At 47.7% G+C, this 20,282-nt stretch overlaps 2 protein-coding genes across 3 annotated transcripts in view; one reads left to right on the forward strand and one right to left on the reverse strand.

Annotated features, from left to right (window-relative positions):
* Positions 1 to 1,447, reverse strand: part of ZBTB49 (zinc finger and BTB domain containing 49) — a 56,962-nt gene extending 55,515 nt beyond the window's left edge. Inside the window, exon 1 of the mRNA XM_047718866.1 lies at positions 377 to 1,447. The gene's annotated coding sequence lies outside the window, so the exon portion shown is untranslated. The remainder of the gene's footprint in view (positions 1 to 376) is intronic.
* On the forward strand, positions 1,422 to 19,118 carry TMEM128 (transmembrane protein 128). Of its 2 annotated transcripts, XR_007125279.1 has the most exons (6): positions 1,422 to 1,567; positions 3,094 to 3,235; positions 6,870 to 7,028; positions 9,220 to 9,328; positions 15,925 to 15,982; positions 18,297 to 19,118. XR_007125279.1 is itself a non-coding variant. In XM_047718874.1 (5 exons), exons 1-4 carry the CDS (start codon positions 1,471 to 1,473, stop codon positions 9,317 to 9,319), a joined length of 498 nt encoding a protein of 165 aa, XP_047574830.1. In that variant the 5' UTR covers positions 1,422 to 1,470; the 3' UTR covers positions 9,320 to 9,328; positions 11,790 to 12,402. The 2 variants fall into 2 exon arrangements, 1 of the variants encoding a protein (XP_047574830.1); XM_047718874.1 differs by lacking the exons at positions 15,925 to 15,982; positions 18,297 to 19,118 and adding an exon at positions 11,790 to 12,402.
* Positions 19,119 to 20,282: the final 1,164 nt, after the last annotated feature.

Raw genomic sequence — 20,282 nt, forward strand, 5'->3', positions numbered from 1 at the left:
ATTGTGTAGAAAGGCCATATGATCTACCCAGCTGTTACATCCTTTGCTCCTACGAGTTTGCTAGAAAGGCTGAAGGAATGTCAGAAGCCATCCAGCAGAAACTTGGCATTCTTCTCTTGAATACTTATTAAATCTCCTTTGCAAATACTCATGACATATAGAAGATACCAAAGTGCTTATTAATGCAAACTTTACTTCCTGGGCTGCTTCCTAGGCTATCCACCCATGTATTCAATCCACCTCAAGCCACTCCCCCTGCTGCCCACACGCCCAGCAGAGCACACAGCTCTTTATTTGGTGCCCCCATAACCCCACATATGGTATTTCTATTACGGCCCTGTATTGAAATCGACTCCTCCACTAGATTCTAACTCACCTCTGTCCCCAGCACTTTAGTGGATATGGCTGCTCAGAAAACGCTGACTGAATTAACAAAAAAGCTTCTGTACATTTATAAACACTGCACTACACTGTAGTAGTTCTCTGTGGTCATCTTCGGTCCAGGAGTGCCTCAAGGGCAACGTGATCTCTTACTCGTCTTTATCTATTGCCAAGCATAATGTCTAACAGTTCCCAGCAAATAGCAGGTGCTCAGTAATCATACTGCAATAGTTAAGCACAAAATTTCTCAACACATGATGCATAGAGCCGGGTAGGAGAGTAATAAACGGGTCTCCTGCTGGAAAAAGCTTGTGAATTCGTGACACAGTCTTTCTTGGTTGATGTACGTGATGGGAAGCGGCAGTTCTCCGGCCAAGGACAAATTCGGCTCCCACGTTCCTGGCAGAGGCAATTTCTCACGAGTCGGGAGGGTGCTAACATGAACCACACACGCGCGCTCCCCACTAAGCCCCACAACAGATCCAAGGTATAGGCGGGTTATCTCCCGTGGTGCCGAAGAGGATACAGGCCCAGAGAGGTTTATGTCTTGCCCAAGCCCATCCAAGGCAGGGGCGAGGATCGAGGCTGGGCAGCGGGCACTGGGACCTGGCGGCTGGCCTTTCCTCCTCCCGGGGCTGCCTTCGGCCCTTTCAAGTCTAGCTGGACGACTCCTGAAGAGGAAAAGCAGGGAAGAAGCCGGGGTGCTAAGATGCTCTGGGCTCAGGGGAGTCAGAGGAGGCTGGGTCAGTAAAGAGCCGAGGGAAACAGGCAGCGCCACTTAGCCGCGCATCCTCGCCTGGCACGCATTTGGCGGCACTGGTAAACCTGGTCCTTCTGGGCTTCCGTAGGTCGGAATCCAACTGGGATCTCTTCCGCGGGGGCAGGGTCGTATTTTTTGAAATTCAGATTCTGTCTGTGTACTCGAACCCGGAGGTTGCGAACCCAACCCCACCCTAGAGTTTCCCCAACTAAAACCGCGAAAACTACATAATCCCCACTCCTCACAGCCTCACACACTTCCGTCGGAGATCCAATGGCGGAAGTTCCTGTTGTTGCGTCACTTCCGTCGCGCTTCTGGGCGGTGCCAAGATGGACGCTCCGCGGGCCCGGGAGCAGCTCCGACGGCGATACCTGTTCCCGCCCGACACCGAGGCCCCGCTGGACAGCGAGGGCTACGCCGGGCCGGGTGAGGGGCTCCCCCGGGCGTGCCCCGAGCCGCGCCGAGGTGGCCGGGGCCGAGGCGCCCGGAAACGGCCGGCTCCGCCGGTCTCCTGCAGCCCTGCCCTGGCAGGAGGAACCGGGTTTCGCTTTTCAAGGCTTGCCGAGTAGTTGTGCAAGTCGGGTATCTAGCTTCATAAAATATTACTGATGATCGCGTAGCCCCCCGAATCTTCATCCCAGCTGCGCTTCAGGATTACCGGGAGACCTGGTTAACACCTGTTTGGTAATAGCCATTAAAATAAAAAATACCGTCCGATTGTATTTCTAAGAATCTACCAAAGAATCATACTCGTACCACAACCCGAGGACGTATGTACGAAGGGTTTAACCTCAGCATTGCTTGTCATAGTGAAGGGCTGGCAACATCTAATTGCCCATCAGCAGAGCGCTGGTTAAACATTTGGATGTATTCATACTTGACACAGCAGGCAGACTTTTTTCTTTTTTAACCAGGGTGGATGATTTTCCAAGGCAAGCGCAGAACAAAGTATGGTATGCCACCATTTGGGTATGAACCTGGTGACGTGTGATGTGTGTTCACCTGTAAATACATAAAATATGGAAGAATTCATAGTTGATACTGGCAGTTGCTTTCGGATTGTAAAACTAGGGTTAAGGGTAGGAGAAAGAGATTTCATTTTAAGATTTATCTGTCCTGCATGTTGTAAGTCAGGTGCACTTATTACCCTTTTAAAAATAAACAGAAAACATCATGCCCAGGCATGCTTATTTATAAATTTTGAGGGTATCTCCCAGAATTTGTATTATGACCATGCCTCCTGGGGATTCTGATGGTTTGCTAAAGGTTGGGGACCTCAGATATATGCCAGTGGTTCTCACAAGAACTGAGAAGGCATGTCATTCATCTGGGGAACTTGTTAGAAATAACTCATCAGACCCAACCCCAGCCACCTTTTCTTTCAGGTTGGGTCTCAAATGGAAGAAATTTGATTTGTCCATCACTTGTCTGGACACTACTGTGCCAAGACTAGACCTCCAGTGTGCCCTTGCCACTTTTGAGCTGCCTCAAAAGGTTGTGTTTGTTTGCAATAATCAAAATATGTAGTTAAAAGTAGTATTTTGGGGGAAATTACAAGTCTGTTTTATGCTATAATGTCTGCTGTCTCCATTTTTCTTAATTAACAAGACTAACTACTTTCCTAGGCAATATATGAAACATAATACTAAAATTCTACACTACCGGAAGGTGTCATTCTTTCCAAAAGACGATAATAACTAAATTTGATTTTAAAATTTGTTTAAAGGGAAAAATCTGCCTATATTAAACATGTTTTATAACAGGTTCCTATTAATTATTTCTGCATATATAAACCTATTTGCATGGTTGTACAGAAGAAACCGGTACTCTGATTGGAGAGAATCTGGGTTTTGGAAAGCTCCAGGAAATTATTTTATCTGGCTTAAAATAGCTGTTCTTTGTCTTTATAAACTTATGTTAACCTGATAAGTTAAAATCTTCCTTGTTTGCAGAAACCTCTACAGCTGTTGAAAAAAAGGAGAAACCTCTTCCAAGACTTAATATCCATTCCGGATTCTGGATTTTGGCATCCATTGTTGTGACATACTACGTTGATTTCTTTAAAACTGTTAAAGAAAACTTTCACACTAGTAGGTGAGAAAACGTCATTGCTTCCTAAGTTAAACACAGTCATCTTATTTTTCAAGTTCCGTTTTGTCGGTTGAATTTTGCAAATGTTTGGAAAGCTCTTACTTTCTGCCGGGCACTGTGTTAGAGGTACTGGTGATAACAAAGGTGAATAAGAGCGTGTGGTTTGGACATGTACAGCAGAACGTATGAGCCTGGAAAGTATTTAATTACGCCTTTCAGCGCAAGTGTGTTGTGGGATGTAAAGGTAGTGAATTTAAGAAGGAGCTAATCCATTTGTAAAAGGTGGAAGAAGAAAGATTCTGCCTGACGGACTTTCTGAAGCGCAGGAGCACTGGGAGGAGGGGGTAAGGACTGTGGTGGGTAAGAACTGGGTCTCAGAGCTTGTTTTCAGAGAGTAGTTAACAGCTAACAAGGTAGCTATAGGGAGGGATGAATTAGAGTTGACATCACTCGAGGGAGGAGTTGGGATTGTCGGTCATTCAGGAGGATTGGGATTTCTTTCATATAATCTCAGGAGCTAACATGGGGGGACAAGGTGGTGAATCAGACCTTAGTCCTCACTGAGCATTGGAGAGTGTTCTGGAGGCTCCCCTCTCCCATAGCAGAACAAAGAGGGGGAGAAGTTGATGAGCATTGGAGCTGGCATTGGCGGGGGTTGGTTTACATAGGATGCAAGCACAATTATTGACAAGGAGCAGCAGTGTTAGAAAGGTGTGGATATGACTGTTTGATCCCATGTTATGTTCTCTTCAAAGGAAGGTTGGTGACCACTCGAGGGAGAACCAGGAGATGCATGCAGTCAGGAGAAAAAGAAGCATGTGGGACTTTAAACTGTGGAGGGAAAAAGCTTGTTCTGTCCTCATTCCCATGAACTGGAGCTTTTCTTAAACACTCCCATCTTCTTGCGCATTGCCCGCCTTGTTCCCTCCTTGACTGAGTTTGGGGTGAAGAACCAGACATGTGTCACTCAGCACCTTCTTTCTCTTGGGAGCCAGCTGCCCATGGGAAGCACAGATTCTGGTCTTCTGCTCTCTGCCATCATTTACGGGGGCAGCCCCAACATGCGAGGGTCTCTAGGTTTTCACATCAACTTAGAGCCTGGCAGGTACATCTGGTCACCAAAGCCATCTTCCCATAGCTCCATGAGTTAAAAAAAAAAAAAAGAAGAAGAAGAAGAAGAAGAAGCTGACAGTTGACCTCATCAGCCTAACTCCTTCGTGTCTCTCAGTTGGTTTAGAACATGGGCTGGGAAAAGAGAAAATGGTTACTTTGCACACTGCTCGTGGCAGCTGTCTCTTTGTTATTCAAAGGTGTCATGAGAATCTGAGGTGTGTTTGGCTAGGGTGATGGTGATGAATAAGGCATATTTCTAGACCTCACCAGTTCCTTCTGGGCCAGGACAGATAACTCGATCATGCAGTGGTGCTGTTTAAGTTTATGCATAGGATTTACCTCTTTGTCTTGTTATAGGAAGTATTCTTCCCAGTTTAAGGAATTGGTGTGGTAAGGGGTAATTAGTTACACAAAGAAGGTGCTGGGGGCAAGCAGGAGTAAGTGGAATGCCTCGGAGCACATAACAGAATCTGGAGCCAGGCTTTGGAACAGGAGAAGGAAATAGAAGTCCCAGGCCTGGCCTCAGAAAAGTGTCCCCTTAGAGAAAAAAGACAGGAATGGATACTCAAAGGCTGAGGACTTGAGTAGCACTGGATTCTTGCTGAGGGCCTCCATAAGCGGTGGGGAAGGAAGCGGGGGGTGGGCAGGGGCTTGGAGTAGCCACGGGATGAGAGTGGTACCTGAGAGGGAGTATGGGCTGCGATCCGCTTTCCTGCATACGGTTCGTTCTTCCCATACTTGAGGTCATTGCTTATTTCTTGCCCTGTTGTTAGCCCAAGTTCAGAAGCTCGAGGCCTTAGGGTTCTTTAAATCTGTGCAAGGTGAGGGGCACCTGGATGGCTCAGTGGGTTGAATGTCTGACTCTTTCGGCTCAGGTCATGGTTTCAGGGTCGTTAATATCGATTCCTGCATTGGGGTCTGTGCTGAACATGGCGCCTGCTTAAGATTCCTTCTGCTCTCCCTTCCCCACACACCACTGCCCCAGCTCGTATACGCTCTCTCTCTTTAAAAAAAAAAAAAAATCTATACAAGGTTGTAAGACTGTGTGTTCAAAGACAGGAGAGACAGGTCAGCGTTAAAGTGAACACCATGATGCTTTGAAAATTTCAATTTTTAGGAAACTGCTTGTGCGCATGTGCACTGAGACACTGATTAACACTACAATGGAAATTACCATCCCGGACGCCCAGGCTCCTCTTCGGCCCACCCAGCCAGAATTTGGGAGGCTGGGGCGAGTTAGCTTCCTTTGGGAATGTTGCAGTGACTCTGATAGACATGCGGGGTGGAGGGCCACCGACTTGTAGTGTCCTCTTGGTTCAGGAAGGTTCTTCAGCTGTTTCTCTCCTCCACCGTATCGGAACTCCGTGGCCGTGCTAGGACCTCTGTGAAGTTAAGAACTGACCGGCAGAAGGATCCTGACCAAGCAAGGAGGTCACCGTAACAGTGTTCCTCAGCCTTTCTCAGTACCCTTAAGGAGCCTTGGCAAGACATTCCTAATTGCCTCTTACATCCTACGTGAGTATCTGTGCTTTGTACATACAGGAAGAGTAAGATTATTTCTTCACTTTGGGAGCCCCCCTGTTGAGAATGCACACTCGAGTGGAAAGACCACTTTGAAGAGGAACATGGAACTCTTTTTTCCCAGGGATCACCTCGGTGGAATAGGGATGATTGCTGCTGGGCGTTAACTGTGTGGGAAGCACTTTTCTGAGCAACTGTGTGATTCTCACAGCTATTCTATGAGTTCTGGCAACATTTCCAAAGCCAGTGAGGCTAAGTAGTTTGCCCAGAGCCACAAAGCTAGTCCTGCTGGAGCTGAGATCCAGACCCAGACCCGCAAATAGGACAGGCTGTGCTCTCCCGCCTCTCATCATTAACCCCAGAAGCCAGCGTCATAAAACGTCTGTCTGGAGCCTTGCCACCGTGGGACGTGCACTCACGCCCTGCCTGTGTGACTTGACTGTTCCAGGCCCCCCGTGAACCCTCTCTGGTTCACGGGGAACACCGGTCTTCTCCCCTCGGAGAAGCAGAGAATAATGGGGACATGGGGAGACAGGAGCAGGGCTTCGGTCCCCAGATCTGGCCTCCTTTCCTGACCAGCAGGGGCGAGGAGGCTGCCTTCATGTGCAGAGCTAGCTCTTGGGTAGAATGAGAAGTGAGAAAAGGCCTGCCCCTGAGAGGGTTGGCGCTCTTCTCGAAATGGGTGCGTCTCCCCAAGAAACTTGTTGCGAGAGGCAGTTTGAAGAAACCATCGTCCAGATCGATCATCAGTATTCCCAGAAACTCCTTTACTTGGAGGCATTCATGGGCCCTGTTTCTGACTCTCATACTCCAGTCTTCAGAAAGACACAGAAAGCTGCCGTCTGCCCTGGATCATGAAAGGGACGTGTGGCTGGGAGCTCCCTCCTGTTTTGCACAGTGGTTTCCGGGCGTACGCTGTGCATATGTGTTTATAACCTCCCTGTCTTCCTGTGGCTCATGTTGCTAAGTGCTGTCAACCCTCCTGTTGCTCTTATCTCTGCAGCTGGTTTGTCATTGGCAGTGCCCTGCTGCTCCTCAGCCTGTCGATCGCATGTTACTGTATCCTCTACCTGGAGTGGTGTCGGGGAATTGAAGATTACGACGTCCGGTATCCCACCTTGATCCCTGTCACCACCGCTGCTTTTCTTGCGGCTGGAATTTGGTAAGTTAACTTTGAAATGACAACCAGGAATAAAACGGTTTTTGATCAGTGCTGAGGTACGTGGTACAAAACTTGGAGGAAAGGAGTAACGGGAAAATGGCCTCCTGTCATTGCTGGTCTCCGAGTCCTTTTCCAGTAGGATCTTTCTTTATGTATTTAGCTATTTAATACACAAATGGTGACATGCTATTTATATTCTGCATTTTGCTTTTTCAGTCATTTTCATTGTGAAATACAATGTACACGGAAAGTGGAAAAATAGAAATTGCCTGGTTGAACCAATTAAGAGATGCATTGGTGAAAGCCACCCAGGGCAAGGAGGAGAACCATGCCAGCCCCAGAATCCTTTTCTGTCTCCCCACCCCCTCCCTGGGCACCATCCTTCCTGCCCAGGGACAGACACTGCCCCGACCTGTGTGGGACTTGTTTTCTTTTGCATCTTTTCAATACCCAGTTTTATCTCTTTGAACTTGATAGAAATCCATTCATATATTGTGTATTATTTCACATTTGTCTATTTACATGCAATATTATCTATGCTGTTTATTATTCTCATGCTCAAAACTTCAGAGACAAATGGAAAGCTGCTGTCTTTCCTGTATCATGAGAGAAAATGCATTTCCATGAGCGGAGTTGTGGTCTGGGCGGTGTATGCAAAGCCTGACTTTTGTTCCTGCCTCGTGTCTCAGTCTCGTGCTGTCCCACCCCAGCTCCTGTTAGATCTGCCTTGTGAATCACGGGTGCTCGTTGCTGGGTGGCATTCCAGCCTATAGCTGAAGCCCAGTTTATTGGCTCTAGTGTCACTAGCATGTGGATTATTTCCAGTTTGGTGGTGTTACTAAGGATGCTGTTAACATTGTGGACTAGGACTCTCGTGTGCACACATGTCTGTTGGATGTGTATATGCTCACATACGTGTATGTACTTAGCTCTAGAAGTGAAATTGCTGGCTTACCAGTTGTCCATACCTCCAATTTCAGTAAATAGCAGTCCTTTTTTCCAAAGTGACCTTTTTTTTTTAATGGAGCCTTATTGTTAATCATTTTTCCATATTTGTACCTATAGATGTGCCTTATTGTTTTGAATTATTCCGTAGTTATCAGTACATAGATGTAACCAGGATTAACTTAACCTATTCTCTTGTTGGATTTAGAGCTGTTCTTACTGTTTTACTGCTATAAAAACACAACAGTGTTTTTTTCTTAATAGTTATTCAGTGAAAAACACTGATTTTTTTCATGTGTATAAAAGTACACTTCTCACCAAAGAGAAATGTATTATAGAAAAACACAAAGGAAATAAATCACCACGGTCCTGCAAGGCAGAAAGAAAAACTACTCTTACGTGTTGTGTATATGCCTGTAGCTTTTTTCCTTTTTCTGTGTTGGTTGAATTTTGATTTTGGAAAAACCTATATACTTTTGTGCATGTTCCATTTTAATGCCTATTTTTTATGATGAATTTTCTGTAGTTGAAGTTTAAGGGTATTGACACGTGTTACCCTGTGATGTGGCCATTACTAGCCCTTCAGTGATGTGGGTGGATAGGTGTGCTCTTGTATATTAGAAGCGTAAGATTATCCCAGAAAGTCAGTTTTTAGAGCAGTGGGATTGTAGCTGTTTAAAGTTCTGTTTATCAGACTGTTACATGTTAAAGTCTTGATTTAATTGACTATAGCTTTTGCTACTTGACTTCTGCTCTTTCAGATTTAGTCCAAAAAAATCATTTGCACTTAGAAGCTGTCTTATTCTCACCTTGGTAACAAGAATAGTGTTTTTCTCAATAGGACATTTAATAGCAACTTTTAAGTGGTTACTTTTTTCATTCTGTTTCTGATAAAAAAAATATTTGGAACTGTGTTGACTGTAACTGTTGGATGGCGTGCACATCGTAAAAGGCTGTAGTAGCCATTGTCATTCCTGTTGCATCCCAGATGTTGACTCTTAGACCCTCAGGTTCCCCTTGGGCAACCTTTAGCAGTTCCATTTCCAAGTGCTTTGGGAGAGTCTGTGCTATTTCCAGTATGGGCTAAATCACATCTCAGAGGACAGGAAACCCATATAAAGTTGCTGGCTAAGTGAACTTTCCCAAACTGAGGAAACAGCAAGTTCTCTAAATCTGGATTCCATTGTGGGACGTGTGTGTGGATTGTGGCCAGAGTTGCTAACCATGTGTCCTTTGTCCTTTTCAGCTTCAATGTTGCTCTGTGGCACGTGTGGTCCTTCCTCACTCCACTGGTGTTGTTCACTCAGTTTATGGGGGTTGTGATGCTCATCTCACTGCTTGGCTGATTTCTAAAGGTAGGCATTCGGGAACAGTATTTCTGGTATTGAACTCATTAGAACCGTGTCTTCAATGACAGTTTTCAGGTGGCGGCCCAGAAATAGCAGACTACTTATCACCCATTCATTCCCTGAACTCTGAGGTCAAAGGGACTGAGACCCCTTTCCTTTAGCATAATTTAGTGCTTCTTTGATAAGGCACCCGCCCTTCAGAGATGTCACCAAGACTGTCCCGCACCCTCCAGTATAGAGAAATTGACACTGTTGGTCATGTTCTCCTGAAGTCAGCTTCTGCCAGTTGCTACACATGTGATGACTGGCCAGATTGCTTTGACGGAGTGGGCACGTAGGAAGAACGGGCATTCTAACCTTCTCTGACTGTTCTGGCTGCTTCCTAACAGATGACACATCAACCTCTTCCTTCCACATTCCTTATAGAATTTTTGCCTCCCTGCAAACAATGGCCCCCCTGGACCCCGCTGTCTTACACAGTGGGTTCTGTCTGTTGAATTTCAGCTGAGCCATTTATCATACAAATACATGTCAAGAGCACTCCCTCTACCTCCTGAGGGACATGGCGAAAGAGACCAAGGCACCCCCTCCCTTCATGTCACTTACTTAAGGGCTTGGAGGAAATCTACTTGGTGCGTCAGTTTATAGGCATGAAAACAGGCCCAGAGAAGTAAAAGTTAATATATACTAAGCAAATGATTGGGGTGCTACAGAAAACACGTGCTCCCTTTGGAGTTTAGTTTTTCTTTTTCAAGATTTTATTGATTTATTTGAGAATGAGAGACACAGAGAGAGGGAGTACACACAAGCAGGGGGAAGGGCAGAGGGAGAGGGAGAAGCAGGCTCCCTGCTGAGCACAGAGCCTGCCTTGGGGCCCAATCCCAAGAACCCAGGATCATGACCTGAGCTGAAGGCAGCTGCTTTATGGGCTGAGCCACCCAGATGCCTCCGACTTTGGCATTTTATTTTTATTTATTTATTTATTTTTAAAGATTTTATTTATTTATTTGACAGACAGAGATCACAGGTAGGCAGAGAGGCAGGCAGAGAGAGAGGAAGGGAAGCAGGCTCCCTGCCGAGCAGAGAGCCCGATGCGGGGCTTGATTCCAGGATGCTGGGATCACGACCTGAGCCGAAGGCAGAGGCTTTAACCCACTGAGCCACCCAGGCGCCCCGACTTTGGCGTTTTAAAGGAGAGTCACTGTACCCATGTAAAGGAGAAACAGACATAATGCCATCACTATCAGGCTGCAGGTCGTCCCTCGCATGGCCCTGACCGCGCTGGGGCGGAGAGTCCCTTCCACTCACTGTGCTGTGTCTGGGGCCTCCTGGCCCCTCTCAGTGGCCCTTTGTCCTGGTTGACATGTGTCGCTACAAGACGTCACCTCACCTGACTGTATGTCCCGCCTCTCCCCTTTCCCCTGATGTCGTTACCTGTTTGGCTCTTCAGTTTTGTTTTTTTTTTTTAATTTTTAATTTTTTAAATTTCTTTTCAGGGTACCAAAATTCATTGTTTATGCACCACACCCAGTGCTCCATGCAATACATGCCCTCCATAATACCCACCACCAGGCTCACCCAAACTCCCACCCCCACCCCTTCAAAATCCTCAGATTGTTTTTCAGAGTCCATAGTCTCTTTTGGTTCATCTCCCCTTCCAATTTCCCTCAACTCCCTTCTCCTCTCCATCTCCCCATGTCCTCCATGTTATTTCTTATGCTCCACAAATAAGTGAAACCATATGATAATTGAGTCTCTCTGCTTGACTTATTTCACTCAGCATAATCTCTTCCAGTCCCGTCCATGTTGATACAAAAGTTGGGTATTCATCCTTTCTGATGGAGGCATAATACTCCATAGTGTATATGGACCACATCTTCCTTATCCATTCATCTGTTGAAGGGCATCTTGGCTCTTTCCACAGTTTGGCGACTGTGGCCATTGCTGCTATGAACATTGGGGTCCAGATGGCCCTTCTTTTCACTACATCTGTATCTTTGGGTTAAATGCCCAGTAGTGCAATTGCAGGGTCATAGGGAAGCTCTATTTTTAATTTCTTAAGGAATCTCCACACTGTTCTCCAAAGTGGCTGCACCAACTTGCATTCCCACCAACAGTATAAGAGGGTTCCTCTTTCTCCACATCCTCTCCAACACTTGTTGTTGACTGTCTTGTTAATTTTGGCCATTCTAACTGGTGTAAGGTGGTATCTCAATGTGGTTTTGACTTGAATCTCCCTGATGGCTAGTGATGATGAACATTTTTTCATGTGTCTGATTGGCTGTTCAGTTTTGACTTTTTACATGCGTTCAGGAACTTTTGACTTCCTGCTGATGTGAATTTATATTTAGTGAGGGAGAGCCAGAGATGTTGTAGGGCACGTGGACTGCACTGTGCTTCTAACAACAGATCCCGCAGTTGCAGATAGAATGCCTCACGGAAGATATCCATGCTCATTGCCTTGCAGGTTTTAGAGCGTGTCAGTGTGAATGCTTCCATGTCCAGCCGGAAGAAGGCACCGCAGATGGAATGCAAAGGCTACAATGTGTTTTTGCTTCTAGGAAGTGAGTGGTTTCCTGAGAAAAATTATAACTTTGCAGTCTGGTTGAAATCAGAATAAATTCAAGCTCATTTGTCGATTCTTAAACTCAACAGTTATTGAATTTTTCAAATCCAGAACAGAGGTTTTCTGTTCAAAATAGAAGTAATTAGTTTGCAGTGTTAATCTGAATCATTGGAGCAAGTATTGGTGTAAATATTTAAGCAGCATTTCATTATAGGTACATGGTGTCCTCCCCAAATGGCAGATAAATTGTTGACTCCTTGGTTGTATACGATCACTGGGTGTATATAAAGGAATGATCGTGTCCTGTGCCTTTAACCCAGCTTCAGCAATTACTGTATTTCTCATTTTTATAATAGTCTTGTTAGGTGAGAGGACCAACTGGAAGCATTTTATGTGTTCCTATCACTTTAGATGTTATCATGTGTACATTACTGGGTTTCTAGCATGTATTTAATGTAGGTTTAAGTATGTGTAATTTTTTCCTTAACGTTTAAATAAATATTTTTATAACTTTCTTATGGGTTTTCTTACTACAGATTTTGGAAAGTGTTTTCAGCTATTAGCACTTGGAGTTAACTAAAGGAATAGGGCTTCTTAAGACGTCTGCTCTTCAAAGACCTCAGGAAGACACTCTTCACACTGTCAGATGCAAATATGTTTACGTTAAACTCAAATGTCATACAAGTTGTGGTGTTGATCCTCACCCCACCCTCTTATAGGACTTCTGCCAATGGTGGGATTCAGCCACCCACCAGCTGTGTCTGGCTTGGACACCCCCCCCCTCCACCGCCCCCCACCACACACACACCTACCATTACTGGGCCTGGGGTAGTAATCTTTCTCCAGCTGGGAAGTGGGAACAATATCTGTTTTGTAGGGCTGTGGATAATAGGAATAATGTTAACAAAACACCCGGTTACAGTGCCTGGTACACAGTAGGCACTCACTTCATTAATGGTAATGGAAAGAGAATGAAAGACCAAGTAGATCAGGATCAGGAATGGGAAAAGGTTGGCATGATCAATGAGCAGACTCGAGCCCAGTCTGGGTACACACACATGAGAATTTCATTACAAATCAGGAGCAAGGTCAGACAGAGGTCAGAGTCAGGTAGCCACGTTGGTCAGGGATGTGGGGGTTTCAGCGCAGGGTTGAGGGTGCAAACCCTGGGTGTTAGGATGAGAGTGAGTAAGGGACAGGCAGGGTAATGTAGGGAGAGAGAGGTAGGGGGCTACCTGATGAGGTTCAGCAGAAATCCCCCAAATGCTGAGGTGTAAGGAAACGAGAGATAAGGGAACATCATTTGTCTTAAACCTCAGAGGCAAGATACTTAAAGGAACAGTAATCATGGTGCTCTCAATGGTGACGTCAAGAAGATTGACATTCCCTGATCAATTTTCTATAAAAGACTGACCATAAAAGCCCTCAGTGGCAACCCATTTGGGACCCCCACTCGCCCGAGAGCTTTTTCTTTCTTTTCTGTTCCCACCTTCGCTTAATAAACTTCCACTCCACTTCACCCTTTTGTGTCCTCGAGACTCATTCTTCATCCCCGTGAGACAAGAACCCTGTAACAAGAGCATCGGTTCTGACCCTCCGGAGGGGCCTGGGGCAGGGGACAAAGGACAGCGCCTTAGCGACGGCACCTACAAGTTCTATGTCTGGAGAGAGACTGCAAGAAAACACCTATCCTTCTCCCTTGTGCTCCCTGCTCCTTATCACAGAGTGTAGTCCTATTTGGATAGAAATCTAAGGCTGGGATTTTCTGTAGGTAGCTCATTAAAACCCAGTTAGCATAATGCTGATGTTGTGGCCAACGAAGAGGGTAAGATGACCCTGTTAGTTACAAAGAGACATTTTAATAAATTTTTTATATTTGGATCATGCCTGGGCCCGGTTTCTGTTACATAGCTGCCATGCATGTTATTGGTGGGTCTTTCCCTGTTACTATAACTACTAAATAAATGAAAATGGTATCAGGCCATCCTTTCAGTGCTTCTAAACAAGTCTGTGGGAGGAGCACTGCTCTTCAGAGTAAAGAGTATGAACACTTGCCAATCTCTACCATGAAGGCCAGGGATATGGTAGGTCATGAGATGGAGCCCCACATCGGGCTGTGTGCTCTGCGTGGAATCTGCCTGCCCCTCCCACCCCACAATACATTAGATCTTTTAAAAAATTAAAGGAAAAAAAATCCCTGACTCTGACTATCCAAGTGTCAAGTCCAGGTTTTCTACCCGGCTTGCGCACACGTTGCCCAGGCCTACTGCTTAGGTTGAGGTTCAGTTGGTGAGCAGGGCTGTTTGCTGCGAAGCCTTCTCCAGGCGATTCTAATGTCAGGCCGAGTCAAGAACTCTCCTCGTCTAGTCCCGTCTGGGGAAGAGGCCTCTCACAGAAGCTAGAACCTTCAAATTGGCAGGGAACAGAGAGATAAGGGAATCTAATTTTGCTCACTAGCGTCAAAACCAGACTTGAGACTCCTCCGCCCCTTCTCAAACCCACAGTTTGTCTGGGACCCAGCTTGGGAGACAGTAGCCTTTCTAGGAGACTAACAGGATTTAAGACCCTGGCTCTGGCTCCGGCGCTTGAGTTTGATGCACCATAAAAAGATCTTTTAAGGCAGAGAGGCCCTGAAGGGGCATGGGGGAAGCTGAAGAGCGTGTCTCCGCAGGTGGGTTCCCTTGGGGGAGGGGCTGGGGCTAAGACTCCAGTTACTCCCTGGTGCTGTCCGCAGCTGTCCCACTCCAGATAAATGCCCTCACTTAAAGAGGTGTGTGGTTTTGTTTTTTAAGATATTATCTATTTGAGAGAGCACAAGGGTGGGGGAGGAGCAGAGGGAGAAGCCCAACGTGGGGCTTGATCCCAGGACCTTGAGATCAGGACCTGAGCAGAAGGCAGACACTTAACAGACGGAGTCACCCAAGTGTCCCAAATGCCCTGGACTTAAAAAATATATATATATATATATTTTTGAAAGACTGATTCAGCTCAGTATTTCTTGAGGTAGGAAAGAGTGTGGTGGGTTCTAGGAACATGGAATTCATAAAAATAACGCAATGCTACAGCGACAGGACTGTTTTGCGCATGCCGACGATTGAACCCAAAGGAGCAGCGTTGCAGGTCTTGGGCCGAGTATGGTGGGGAGTTGAAGAGGAGAGTTGACCGGCTGCGAAGCCCTTCTCACCTGAGTCTCAGACTCAAGTCTCCAAGTTGAGGACCACGATTTGTCCATTTGGGCAAAAGGGGGAGGGGCAGCTGCTCTATTTGTAAAGCAGCGTGAGCAGCTAGCTTTTGCATTAGCTGCAGCTTTTGCAAACCTTGTAATAGCTCACTTGGGGCATATTTTTTGTGCCTTGAGATGCATCATTCTGACACGCACACAGATCTGTTGTCCTGTTTCCCTTCTCTGAACACACACCCCGAGTTGGGTTCCCTCATGCTCCTGCAGTTACTGACCATTTTCTCCCGTCCCCCTTACGGCATAACACCACCAAAGGGCGCCCTGAGCTCATGATCTCCAGCCGTGCTCCTTATTTTAAAAAGTGTGTTACAACATACATTTGCAAAAGAGTGTTTCCTTATGTTTACAGTATAAAAGAGTCCAAAGGGACCTCAGGAATTGGGTGCCACCTGGCCCACAGGCCTCCAGTGGCAGAAGTGACCCCCCACAGTTCAGCCACTGCTCCCCCACGGTCCTCCACCACTCACCTGAGCACCACGTCTCTCTCGGGACCATCCAAACTCTTCTCATGATCCCTTTATTCCTGTCAGGGTGACCAGCACAAAAGGCCTGGGACTCCCAGCGCACATCTCTCCATATGTCTGTGTTCCGGTTGTCTGTTGCTGCGTGACAAGCCACACGACACGCTTGGGCTTAAAACCACCACCACTGTGGTTTTGTTCACGAATCTGAAGTCTGAACAGGAATTTGCAGGAACAGCTTGTTTGCACTCGACTTGGGGGGGACTTGATCGGCTGGCTGGACCTTCCAAGGAGGGTCGCTCAGTGTTGGATCCGTGCCCATTTCTCTCCCCAGGGCCCTCCTCCATGGAGCAGCCAGGGTTTCCTCCCCGCAGAGGAGCTCCAATCCAAAGGTGAAGCTTGCGTATTCAGTTTTCAGTTCCTGCTGTAACAAATGGCCACACACAGCAGCTAAAAACAACAGAAATTGATTATTTCACAGCTCTGTCCTTTGCAGTCTGGTATAGGTCTCAGGTGCGGGCAGGGCTGTGGTCCTCTCTGGAGGCTCCCAGGGGTGGGGGGAACCCATTACCTGTACTTCCAGGTGGTTAGCAGAGTTCAATTCCTTGCAGTTCTAGGACTGAGCTCCCCATTCTGAGCTGGCTGTCAACAAGGCCGTTCTCAGCTCCTAGAGGCACCTGTGTTTCTGGCCTCATGTCGCTCTCCCTCCATCTCCAAGCTTCACATCTCTCCTGCCTCCCCTTCCTCATCCTATCCCCCTGGCCCCTCTTCCGCCTTCCCCTCCTGCTGAAGGGCCTGTGTGATTACACCAGGCTCACCTGGGCAACCCCAGATCTACTCCCTATTTTAAAACCTTAATTCATCTTCAGTGTTCTTTGGGCACGTAAAGCAACAGCGTCAATAGCTTCCAGGGATCAGGGCGGGGACCTGTTTGGGGACATCGTTCTGCCCACCCCCGTGTCCCAGAGATAGGAGATGGGAGCTCCCACTTAAAACCTGGGCTCAGGAACTGTTCAAGTAGCCACAGACCCCAGATTCAAGGGGGCATAGCTTCCCCCATCCTAAAGGTTAAGGAATGTGTGGGCCATGTTTTAAAATTGCCCCGGTCTCTGGCCACACATAGTCTGTATCCCGCCCCCACGCAAAAGCCAGAAACCCTGGGGAGCCTCGTCCTGTAATCAGCACCAGACACAGGCAGGCACTCCAGGATCTCATCATCTAAATCAACACAGGTGCTGGCATGTTGCTCAAGTGCAGGGACCTTGACCCAAACACCTTCACAGGCAAGCTACCGGTCAATTATGCACAGAACCTACAGTGGCCAGGCAGGCATGGGCTGCCCAAGGTAACCTGCCCATTCAGAAAGGGGTGAGCAAGGCATGCAGTCACCGGTCCATAGAAGTTCTGAAATCCAGCTGGGAGCATGTTCCCTCCCCCCCTTAATTAGGGACAGGGGCCCCTTCCAAGGACCCTGTCAAAGCTTTAAGCTCTACCCTCTGGGCCCTATCTCACCCCCTGTGTCATCCTTTTCTGTAAAAGAACAGTTTGGAATTCAGCAACATTTTCAGCCTGCTTCCTGTCCAGAAAACTTTTGAGGTCCTGAGGGCTCTTTATTTTGTGCTGTCCTTTTCTGTCGCGGCTGGAGCTCTTTTCACTAGAATAATTTGCAAACAATGAGAGCTAGGAGGTCTTCTCAGGGCATTTAAAGAAATCTTTACCTCCTGGAGCTGGAGGGTAGATATCGCTAAGGATCAGGCTCAGGACCTCATTGTGGGAGAGTATCCCAGGCGGCTGACTTCTCAGTCTGGGAAATCTCATCCACCAGAGTCAGGACCTGAAGGGGAAGGACCTGGTCTTGGGAAATGGACACCTACCTATGGCATGAACTGGGTGTCCTCTGAGCCACCCAACATAAGGTTGGGCAGGCACAGCGGTAATACACTGCCCAGTAGAAATAGTATGTAAAACTTGAACTTGAGCGGGGCTGGAGACCATGAGTACGTTGCCTGTACAGTGGCTCAGGGGCCTTTGAGATCCATTCCTGCTGTGTTGTCTCCTTTACTTTAAACTACACCTGTAGTTCCCTGGGGGAGTTTCTCATGATGGATGAGAAGCAGCTGGGGCTGAGTTTACAGGTGGTTCTGATAGGATGTCCGACGGCGTAGACAGCTGCAACGCCACGGCCCCACCCAGAGGGGCCCTTGGAGGGAAGGTGGTGAAGGAAAATCCTCCCAACGGGCTGAACGCTAAGTGCTACATTTGGTTGGCTGCCTTGCCTGGACTGGGAGATGTCCAGAGTGCAAATCTCCATGAATTCAGGGATGGTTGGTCAACAGGCTACCGGTTTGGCTAGATGGTCCGTGATATGGAAAGAACTAGAACCTGAGTGACCAAGAAGTTTGTGGAGGAATACATGGAGGGGCCTGTCAACATGGATTCAGAGTGAAGCAGGAGTCACACAGATGTGCACTCACAGCATCCCCTACAGAGGAGGGGGTTGGCCAGCCTCTGCCTAGCCACGTTTGCTCAACGGCCCGTGTACGAGGATGGTGGTGGCAGGAGGGGCAGGGTTGGGCCAGTGCTCAGCAACACAGAAGCCCCTCCCCAAGGCTGACCTGGGGGACACCAGCACTCAGTGAAGACCCTGCTGTGATGATCTGAAAAGAGCATTCTGAATTTCGGTCATTTCTTCCTTCCCTTGAATAGATGGCCTTGGGACTACCTTCACCGACAGAGTACGCCAGAAAGGACGTTGTGTGGCTTCTAAGGCTGGGTCGTAAAGGCCATTTGGCTTCTGCTGGGTCTCTTGGAGCGCTTGCCATCCAGGTGTTCCCTCCTGGGATGCTCCCTCTCAAAGCCCAGCTGTAAAGCCATGGCAGGTTCAAGCCACATGCAGAGGGTGTGTGGGGAACCCAGCTGAGCCCAACCTTTGGGTTCATTCAGGTGCCAGAATGTGAATGAAACCTTCAGGGGTTTCAGCCCTGGCCATCAAGCCATCTGCAGCTGCTCTCATCTTCCCCGATAAGGGCCTGAACACCGTAGAGCAAAGGAAAAAGCAGCCCGCTTCCCCCATGTCCCCTGCAAATTCTGACCCCAGATCCATGGGCACAACAAAATGGTCACTATGCGCCCCTAAGTTGGGTGGGTGATTGGGTTGTGGTAGAACTTGCTGCTGACAACAGACGCCATCACTGAGCTGCCTTTCCCTGGGAAGACCTGCCTGGTGGACGTTTGATCACATCAGATCCCTTCCATCATGGAGGGAACAGAGATTTGTCCTCCCTAGAAGAGACATGGACGCCGAAGGTGAGTTTGCCTTTCCTCCCCGTGCCGCTTCTGCTGGCTTGTCCACGATCAGTCTTCCACACCACACTGCTGCTGACCCCCGACCATGGACTTAACCCAGTGCCCAGGACTTCCCATCCAGCCAGAGCCCATTCTAGTGCTTTCCAAAGGATTTGCATAGAAAAGAATGATAGTAGCGGAAAAAGAAGTTAAATCCTAATAAAGACTGTAGCTTAGCTAGTACTTTGGTATCAACATTAATTTCTCAGTTTAGACAAAGGTCCTAGGGTGTATGATATTAGCAGGAGGTGCGGGGAGCTGAGCGAAGGGGACACCGAAACTTTGCAACTCTTCTGTAAATCTAACATTATTTCAAGAGGAAAAGTCAAGAAAATAGATCCAGTGGTGACCTCTTCCGGGTGAATGGCCACCGCGCCATCAAGCTGCATGTCCTTTTGGGGAAGGCTCAGAGGAAGAGTCACAGGGTACCCGTGGTGATGTGCCAAGGGCTTTTCTCAAGGGGACCCAACCCCTTTTCATTTGAGGACCCTAGGTCTGTGAACGGGTTCAGGTTTGGGACACTGAGTGAGAGGGTTTGACTCTCTCTTGTAATGAGTCAACATAGAACTCTGTTTCCCTTACCTAGAGATTTTCCAGTGATACAGATTGAATAATGCATGGCTTGAATTGTGCCTCCCACCCCCCAAAGTTATGCTGCGGTCCTAACCCTTGGTACCTATGAATGTGACCCTCTTTGCAGATGTGACAACAAAGTAAGTTAAGCTGAGGTCATGCTAAAGTAGGGTGTACCCTTAATTCAGTATGACTGGCATCCTTACACAAAGAGGAGAGAGACAGATGCAGAGGGAAGATGGCCATGTGACAATGACAGGGGCAGGGTTATGCAGCTGGAGGCTAAGGGGCACTAAGGATTAGGAACAGGCACCGGAAGCTAGAAGAGACAAGGAAGGAGCCCTCGGCCCCTTAGGGGGATCGGGTCTCTGCTGACACCTGGTTACCAACCTTGGGGCCCCAGAACTGTGAGATAATGAATTTGTTGTTTTAAGCACCTTGTAATAGTCACCCTAGAAAATTGGTTAACATCGCTCCCCTCTTTTATTCTTAGAAACTGGGATTCTGTAGCTACCATACAAGGTGACTGGGGGTGATGCCTTCTACTGGGTGCTGGGTCCTGTGGCTTGTGTTGTCTGTGGCAGTTTAGCACTCTGCCAGCTGGCTCTGTCCCTCTGGAAGCCCAGCATCCTAGCTGAAACCGGGGAGTCCCTGTCTCGGGGGCAGCGTGTCTCACCGCTGTCCGTGTGGCACTGAACTGCCCCCGGAAAGCAGCTGCCTGGTCCTTTACGGAGAGGAGCGTGCGATCAGTGGAACGTGGGTGGGGGCAACATG

This window comes from Lutra lutra, chromosome 2 (assembly GCF_902655055.1).
Source record: "Lutra lutra chromosome 2, mLutLut1.2, whole genome shotgun sequence".
Lineage (NCBI taxonomy): Eukaryota > Metazoa > Chordata > Mammalia > Carnivora > Mustelidae > Lutra > Lutra lutra.